Source organism: Peromyscus leucopus, chromosome 1, assembly GCF_004664715.2.
Source record: "Peromyscus leucopus breed LL Stock chromosome 1, UCI_PerLeu_2.1, whole genome shotgun sequence".
Lineage (NCBI taxonomy): Eukaryota > Metazoa > Chordata > Mammalia > Rodentia > Cricetidae > Peromyscus > Peromyscus leucopus.
In genome coordinates this window covers 124723358-124732694 of record NC_051063.1, presented here as the reverse complement: position 1 = coordinate 124732694, position 9337 = coordinate 124723358, and the positions used below count along the sequence as shown (strand labels likewise).

The 9337-nt window shown below is 52.5% G+C and overlaps 1 protein-coding gene across 1 annotated transcript; it reads right to left on the bottom strand.

Moving 5' to 3' along the window:
* Window positions 1-803: 803 nt before the first annotated feature.
* Window positions 804-8436, bottom strand: Arpin (actin related protein 2/3 complex inhibitor). The gene is made up of 6 exons (XM_028873729.2): window positions 8086-8436; window positions 6208-6283; window positions 4042-4174; window positions 2663-2869; window positions 1897-2060; window positions 804-1123 (listed from the first exon to the last, which is right to left on the bottom strand). The coding sequence occupies exons 1-6, from the start codon at window positions 8175-8177 to the stop codon at window positions 1115-1117; spliced, it is 681 nt and encodes a 226-aa protein (XP_028729562.1). The 5' UTR covers window positions 8178-8436; the 3' UTR covers window positions 804-1114.
* Between the last annotated feature and the right edge of the window lie 901 nt (window positions 8437-9337).

The window sequence follows — 9337 nt, the reverse complement described above, 5'->3', positions numbered from 1 at the left end:
ACTTGCCTAGCAAGCATGAAGCCCTAGGTTTAATTACCAGCACCTTTTAAAAAAATTAAAAAATAAAATTTTAAAAATTGGCCTAGTGGAATGAGTCAAGACCTGTGGGCCAGCCAGACACAGCTGGAAAGGCTGCTGGCCTTCCCAAGAACAGCACCTTCAGAAGAGCAGTCAGTTGGGTCTGTGCTGGCTAGTTTTATGTCAACTCGACACAAGCTGGAGTCCTCTGAAAGGAAGGAACCTTCATTGAGAAAATGTCTTTAAAAAAATCTGGCTGTAACACTTTTTCTTAATTAGTGATCAAAGGGGGGGGGGGAGGCGCAGCCCATGTGGATGGTGCCATCCCTGGGCTGGTGGTCCTGGGTTCTGTAAGAAAGCAGGCTGAGCAAGCCATAAGGAGAAAGCCAGTAAGCAGCACCCTCCACGACCTCTGCTCCTGCCTCCAGGTTCCTGCCCTGCTTGAGTTCCTGCCCACACTGCTTTTGATGATGAACGATTATAAGGAACTGTGAGGGAAATAAGCCCTTTCCTCCTCAAGTTGCTTTTGGTCGTGGTGTTTCATCAGAGCAGTAAGAATCCTAAGACAGGTGTAAGGCAGGAAACTCCATGGAGACACGGAGCAGAACAGAAATAAAGAAGTAGTACCTTGGGTGTGGGGTGGGGAAGAACAGACCGAGGAAGAGACGATCAGGAGAACAGAGATGCACAACAAGAAGGCTGGGCACAGGACAGAAAGGAAAGAAAGGAGAAAACAGTAAGAATGGGAGAAGCCTGCTCACTCCCCGCCCCAGAGCCCCTCTGTCTCAGACAGGGACATTCCTTAATTGTGCATCAGGACTGTGCCTTGGAAGGCTCATCTAGTACGTGTTTACCACCTAGGGAAAGGAATGCGGGAAAATGTCTAGGAAAGCTAGCCTTGTGTCCAAACAGAAACACACACATACAAAAGCCACAGCCTGGAGACCCTCTGTGAGTCTTGAGGTCTTGGATTTGATCTCAGCAGAACGTGTTAAATGGTATTCAGCTTGACAAGACTGCTCTCTCCAGGGTGGAAGTTGGATCTGGCCACTTCTCAATGACACCATCTCAGATGCTGGTAGATGAAGGAGGCACCTCAGTCATCCTGGACACAAAACAGTCAAGTCAAGAGATGTGAGTAGAGCATATTTCATAAAACTCTCCTGGCAGTCTTCAGATGGGTCTAATCCTGTGGTATCCATGGGATCCTCAGCCACTGCCTGGGCCTCACATCATTAGAGCTGACTCTAGAGCCCACCATTTTTCAGCTTTACTGACCCAGAAGGGAACCCAGACCCTCCACACACCCTTCCTTAGCCAAAGTCGTCCTTGTCTTTTCTGATTTTCTGTGTTTTTTTTTTTTTTTTTTTTGCTCTAAATGATCTATTAGGGGGCTTTGGGTGTCAGTTCAGGTGAAATACACTCCAGATAAACAATTGCATATAAGCTGGGAACGAAGTAGGGCATTGTTGACCTTCAGCACCCGAAACAGAACAAGATTAGTATTCAGGCTTTGGAGTCCAGACTAAGGAGGAAAAACAATGGCTGCTCAAAGACCTCCCCTTGACTAATGTATCACTTCAAGAGAAACATTTTGAAACTTAATGACAGTCCCTGGCTCTTTCTATAATCTTTCCTTCCTGTCCTTGATTTTATAAATCTCTGGGGCTTTGTGTTCAGTTCCTCCAGCAAGAAATGTCTCAGGCTGTCACCCTCCGATAAGTCCATGAGGGAATTTCCCTGATGCTAACACAGTCTCAGGAATTACACAGAATTTACCTTGCCTTCAATTCATTCTACTTCAACCGTATCCTGTATTACAAAACTCCCACCAAGAGACACCACAATACCAGGTCCACAGCCGACCCCTTGACCTACCCATTCCTCATCCTCTGCCCCATCTCCTTGCTCTCGGATCTCCGCCGTGTCCCTCTCTGAAAACTTCTGGGCCATGATGTTATCTGTCCAGGATGCCCCGGTCTTTCCATCACCGGCAAAATTACACTTGGTCACTGTCCCCAGTTCCAGTTTGGCTAAGGAATCTGAAAGAAACAAGTTGAATGGCCTTTCTTCTTGTAGTGGACCAGCCAGGGTAAGACAATCCATTCTGGTGGGGTCCTCTAAGTCTGGGTTGGCTCTGTACTCTGGTGTGGCTACTATGGCTCTTGATGGAACTCCCAAATCACTGGAAAGCAAGGGCCAGCCATAGGAAGCAAGGGGTTGGATGGTATCCTGGGATATGATGTTGGTCCAGGCTAATGGCCCCAGGGCACTTGGCCACAGACTTAGGAGTAAACCTCAAGATCACAGATCAGGTCCCTGTGGAAGACCAGACTTGGCCTTCTCCCAAAGCTCTAAGCAAGAGAGATGAGGAACCTCTGAAGGGGGACCAGGAGCTTCTGTATCAGTGATTCTCAACCTGTGGATCTCAATCCCTTTGGGGGTCACATATCAGATATCCTCCATATCAGATATTTACATACATAACAGCAAAATGAGAGTTATGAAGCGGCAATGAAATAATGTTATGGTTAGGGGGTCACCACAGCATGAGGAACTGTATTAAAGGCTCATGGTATTAGGAAGGCTGAGAACCACTGCCCTATAGGCGACAGGAACAGGCAAAGGGAATCACACCGCTCACCTATAAAGGGGCCGTCACCCCGAGTTTTTAACCGCACTCCAGTCCCCAGCTCAAGTTCCATGACCTCCATCTCTGACTCAGGCATCCAGAATGCCACTGTCTGGTCTGGGGTGAGGCTCTCCGTCAGCTCCAGCAGCTCTGGCTTGTTTACCAGGTCCTTCAGCATCTCCGCCGTGAGCCTGTCGGTATCTCCCTTGGCTTCTGTCTCTGGAGAGCAGACAGTGCAGGAGGGTTAGTGTGCCTGGAGAGAACGTCCCCTGAGTGCCTTCAGGAGCTGCTGAGGACACCCCTCCTGCCGGGGCTCTTCAGAGAATCCCACCGCAGAGGCTTTAGAACCTGGACTCTGGAGCCAGGCTACCTGGGGCAAATCTGGATTCTGCTACAATTGGGGCGAGTGAGCTTTCTCTTCATCCCTGGAGAATAGGGATAAAAATGGCGCCAATCTGATGACACCGACATGCAGTACAGATGAAAAAAAAAGGCAAGTGGAGCCTTTAGCACAGTCTGGCACAGAGCCAGCCCTCAGCAAGGGCCTTCCATTTTGTTATTCCCATCTCAGAGACAGAAAAACCAAGCCATAGAGGAGGCAGTATTCAAACACTCACAGTACAATTCCGCCTTCCAACCAAGACTCTGTGACCAACCAGGGCTCCTTCGGGATGGAGAACCAGCAGGCAGCTTGTGGTTCCTACCCCCTCTACTGGCCTGCTCCAGGCTGACCCTGGTGGAACTCAGCAGCTCAGTGAGGAATCCAAGTCCTAACCCTGCAGGTGGGGGCTCACAGTAGCTGTCTGTCAGGTGCGGAGGGCATGCGTGGTTACCACGTTACCACCCCCCACCCCGCCCCCAGCACAGGGTCCCCAGGGCTTATCCAATAGTTCTGCTGCTGCCGGCACTCCCCCCCCCCCCCCCCCCGCTGTGTGAGTCAAAAGGAACCCTTTCTCCTTTGAGGTGGCTTCTGCCAGGCACTTTGTCACAGCGACGAGAAAGTAATTACATACTAAAAGTAACTAATGCAAGTAGACTGAGAGTCACCAAGCAAACATCTGGATAGACGAGCAGAGACGGCTGGGACCTGGCCTGCTCTCCACACACAGTGATAGTTAGAGCCCATAGCCAAGTCTGTGGAAAATTCCAGACTTCAGAAACGGCAGCAGCTGGGAATCCCAGCCTGGCTCCTGGGACTAAGGTGGGACCCTGAGTGAGTAGGGACAGGAAGGAATCCATGGGGGGTGGGGGGAGGATGCTCAAGCCAGAAACAGCATCAAAGCCTCCTGTGCTGAGAAGCTGCTTGGGTGGGGAGGGGACAAGGGTCTCGGGAGACAAGCAGGACACAGCCTAACAGCCTCCTGGGGGGGGGGGCAGCCCAGGATACCTACTGTAAGATGACATGAGGAAGCCTGTGTTCACCTTCCTGGTGGCACTGAAGTTGGGCTCGATTTCATTTCCCTTGGGGTCAAACTTGCGTCGGTGGATACAGCTGGGCCGGATATACAGCACATAGTAGCGCTCCTGGGTGAGGCAAAGAGGAGTGAGGGGACCTACCTCCTTCATTCCCCATCCCAGTTCCAGCACACACACACACACACACACACACACACACACACACACACACACACACACACACACACTCAGCCCAGGCTCTCCCTGTATCCTCTGCCCACCCCACCCTCTGCCTCAGAATCCCATCATCCTACACTAATGTGTAGACTGGGCAGAGGCCTGATTTAAATATTCATTCACTCCTCTACTTACTAGAGTGCCTGTCCACATAACGTGCCACACAAGCCACGCAGGGCAACAGGAGGCCTCCAGGGTTTCCACACAACCAACGACTAAAAGCTATAACCCAAGCACCAGGGTCCCCAAATGCCACGAGGCAGGATGGATGTTGCCAACACGCCACAGAGAGGACATGAGGACCTAAGGGAGGGCAGCCACTCTGCTGCTCTCAGATACAGGCCTGGGGTAAACCACCCCAAGCCTCCCATGCCTCAGTGTCCCCCAACACGTGGGAACAGCATGATGTTTTCTTTCAGAGACATTACAGGACATCACACAATGGAGGAGGGGGCACCTTGCCAAGCAAGACGTGCCCTGAAAAGTTATAGGCCAGGTCTTCTCACGAAAGCGGCACAGGAACAGTGCCCAGAGCAAGACAGAAGAAGCAGATAGCACTTTTGGGACCACCACAAAAGGGGAATTCTCCAAAGGCAGAGCAACCTGCAGGTGTGGGACAAGGTGTAGGAAGAGCACTAAAAGCCCGAGACAGGCCGGAGAATGCCAATGCTTGTCTGGCATACACCAAGCCCTGGGTTTGAACTCCAGCGCTGCATAAACCTGGTATGGTGGCACATGCCTGTGATCCCAGCACTGTGGAGGAAGAGGCAGGGAGATCAGAAGTTCAAGGTCAGCCTCTGCTATACAGTGAGTTCAAGACCAGCCTGGATTATTTTTTGGATAAGACCCTTACCCCACCCCCACAAAAAAAAAAAAAAAAAAAAAAAAAGCCTGAGCAGGTCAAGAGGCCATGTGCCCATCTGAGCAACGCAGACCGGTGAGAGGCCCCTTGGCGGCCCAGGCTGGACAGCGGCTGAGGTGGGCTTCAGATGGGCCTTGAATTGCCATTGGAATCCTGAAAGGCTTGGGGGCAGCAACAATACCCCCAGAGATATCTTTCTGGTAATGAGTTAGGGGCTGCGTGGGGGCCCACCAGAAGGTAGGAGGAAATCAGGCACAAAGATCTAAGAGGAATCGCTAAGGGCCCTGTGGAGGTGGCCACGGAAAGAGGAAGAGGATGCTCTCATGGAGTGTATGTCATACGAAAGCGTAGACTGAAGCCCAGCTTGGTGGGTCCACACCGCTGAGCCCAGCGGAGGCAGGTGGATCTCTAAGTTCAAAGCTAGCCTGGTCTACAGATCAAATTCTCAGGGCTATAGAGTAGCACTGTCTCAAAGCTGGGGGGAGGAGCATAGGCTGAGTGTAGAACCAGGCCTCGGCCCGCTTTGAGAAAGCCTGATGCTGATGCTAAGCTGAGGCTTAGAGACCAAGGACCAAGGACACAGGGTGCTCAGCACACCCGGAGGGGCTCTCTGAAAGGAGGGCAGAACCAGAACTAGTGATCAGAAAGGAGACGTGGGCTAGGACAGGATGACGCTGTGCGTGGTCATGGAGACCCGGGATGTGTGGGTCGTGAACATCACCTGAGGAGCCTGTGAAGCAAAGACCGGAAGCCATCCATACAAGAGCTGCGGGCCCACATGTCAGCGTGTCAGGAGACTGTGTTCAGGCTAGATTGGGTTTGGGGCCCGGTCGGTTCTTTCTATTGAAGCAGGGGCTCTTCCTTCAGGAACCACGCAGTCCCACCTGTCTGCTACCTAACGGGCTCTAAACATCCCCTTTCCACTGGTCCTGTTTGGCTGTGGCAATCTGTTCCATGAGCCCCTCGGGAAGTGGCCTGGATCCCGTGTCTTAGCCCAGCACAAGGAGATGTCATGTGGGTGAAGGAGGAGACGCTGTGAGTGCCACCCAGGACATAGCCTCACCTTCCTGCCATGGGCATCCAAGATGCTGTGCCGAGATACATCCACCAGCTCTCCCTCCAGCAAGACGCCATTTCCCCTGGGGGTGAGAAGGAAGGCAGGTTCTGTCAGTCCTTGGGAAAGCCACACTAGGGTTTAGTGGCCTGGGTGAGAATCTGCGCTGAGACAGAAAAAAAAAACAAATCTCACCCCAGACTCTATTCACCTGTCTCTGAGGGGGCCTGGTGTGAAGCAACCACTCTGTTTCCCCCATCAGACCCTCCGTCCCTGCAAAGAACCTTCCCAGGCTGTGCTGAGGCCAAGAGATGCCTCCCCCCTCCACACATACACCGGAAATTACTGGGAGCAGACCCTCAAGATTCTTATCCACAGTTGAGGAGAAAACAGCTGCCTCCCTGTGTCCTCTGATGCTGGCCTAAGAACATGAATGCAAAGGTGATATTGAACTATATGGGTGCTGGGAAGTGAACTTGGGGCCCCTGAAGAGCAGCAAGCCCTCTTCACTGGTGAGACATTTCCCCTATTTTAAAGAACTTTCACATTCCTGTTCCCATTCATTCCTACATGATCATCAACCCAGGGAAATGGTTACTATCACCATACAGCTAGAAAATTAGAGACTCAGAAGTTTGGGGGATTAGCCCAAGATCACAGGGTACCACACAGAGAAGAACCAGAGCCACCCTTTACCACTTCCAGATGCCAGCTTTCACAAAAGCAGAACCTGGGGCCTGGGGGCTTTCTTTGGAACCATCACCATTGGGAAAGAGCAGGTCTAAAAAGGTAACGGAAGAGGTTGGGCCAAGACTCCTTGTCTTATATATTTTCTCCTCTCAGATTCTTTCTAAAATACTTACCTGACCAAGACAGTATACACTGAAGGCATTTAACAAGATAACTTGATATATACACACATCGTGTAATGATTCACACAATCAGATTTATGTACACCCTAGATCCTCAGAACCTACTCCCGCTTTGAACTGGAACTGCTTCACTGAAAACCTTATGAGTTAGACTTAGATTCCACTCGCTAGATGACACGTATTTGACTTTCTGGGACCGGCTTCTTTCACGTATCGGAATTCTTTGGTGTTTCTGGCTGTAAATGGAATTATCCACCCTGCTTATTACCCCAGACAAGGCCTGTACCTCCCTCTGTTGTTTCGGCCACACCACGCGCTGGTCACCGGTGGTGCATCAAGGCAAATTACTAAAGTTCAGAGCCCTGGGGTGGGGGAAAGGACGGAGGTCGGTGGGAACGGAAGCACCGCCTCAAGGAGTTCCATTTGGGAGTCTGGTGTCCCTCAGGGGGATATGCCTGTAGGCGGGAATTTCAAGAATATCTGCCTTCCGGGAGGAGAGGTGGCTTTGACTGTGCCAGTTTTCTCTCTCACCTCCAACTACTCCTCCTCCCCGGATCAACCTCTGAGCAGGACTCAAATTCTGAGTCCTAGAGCCTAGGATCCAGGGATGCTGCCAGACCACCCCTAGCCAACAGCAGGGGCCAGGGACCCAGGGACCAAACACACCCAGCAGTTCCCATGCCCAGTCTGCCCCTGGCTAGCAGTGAGGGGAAGCACAGCCCATCCCTGGTCAGCAGCAGGAGAAAGTGCAACCCACCCTGGCCAGCAGCCGGGTGGACACAGCACTACCCACCCCTGGCCAGCAGCCGCGTGGACACAGCACTACCCACCCCTGGCCAGCAGCCGGGTGGACACAGCACTACCCACCCCTGGCCAGCAGCCGCGTGGACACAGCACTACCCACCCCTGGCCAGCAGCCGCGTGGACACAGCACTACCCAGCCCTGGCCAGCAGCCGGGCGGACACAGCACTACCCAGCCCTGGCCAGCAGCCGCGTGGATGAAGCACAGCCTACCCCTGGTGGGCGGCGGGGTCCCAGGCCCCGCGCAGTCGCGCGCTCTGCACCGCCTTGTTGCGGAGGACGCTGTCATGGTAGATGCGGCTCATTTTCCCCACGCCAAGGCCCAGCAGCTCCAGGAAGCAGCGGGCGGGCGCGCGGGGCGGGGCACCTCGGTGACAGGAGCCGAGAGGTCGCTGCAGCACTGGCTTTCCCAGCCTGTAGATCCCGGAACCGTGGTGCCTGCCCGGGGCGTTCCCAGGCTGGACTTAAAGGGGCCGAGCCGCATTCCTGACCGCCAGACCGTGTGCAGAGGCGCCGGGCTTTCAGAATGACTACTGTCCTTCGTGTCCTTGTAGTCTAAGACAGAAAGATCGAGGGTTCGAGACCCACTTGTACTATACAGAGACCCTGTCTCAAAATCCATCCATATACAAAGCGACAGTTGAGGCTCAGGAATTGTAGATCTTTCTTAGGATAGGTTCTAGGAGGATATTTTCCCAGAGAGAGGGGAGGGAGAGAAGGGAACAGCCATGAGGAACCACGGAGTGGTCTGCACAGACGCTGCCCTTTCTGCCCTTCCCGTGGTCCTGCAGCGACCTATGGGAGTTCCAGGAGTAGCGGTGGGCGTCAGAGCTGCTGCAAAGGAAACCTGAATCTCTGCCGTGAGAGCGCGGCAAGTTCCTCAACCTTTCTGAGCCGGCTGGAACTCGCCCTCTCCTAGTCTTTACCTCCCACGCCTCACAGATTCTGATCAATCGCTTCTCTAGTCCCACAGTGCCCTCTGCTCACGGGTGTCTCTGCCAGTCTTTTATTCGTCACTCGCACCCAGGAGTCTCCTCTGACCTGGAAATCATTGGGAAGTCGGCTTGTTTCATTGGCTCTTTTGTGCCAAACCCTGGCGCAGGTGGCCGCATTCTGGGATGCCAGGTGTGCCCCTGCCGGGGAACAATGGAGAAGTGGCCCGGCTGATACCCAAGAGTCCAGGGTGAGATGTCGGTGTTGGAAGAAGCTCTCTCTCCCGTACTATATGACCACACAATGATCTCAGCCAGTGTGTGTGTGTGTGTGTGTGTGTGTGTGTGATGTCAACAAACTTTATTAGTGGAAGTGATTTTTAAAAAGGAAAAAAGTTTTACTTTTTTTGAGATTATAATTACATTTCTCCCTTCCTTTTTTTCCCTTCAAATGCTCCTAAATACCCTTCCTTGCTCTTTCAAATTCATGACCTATTTTTAAATTAATTACTACTGTATGCATATAAGTGTAT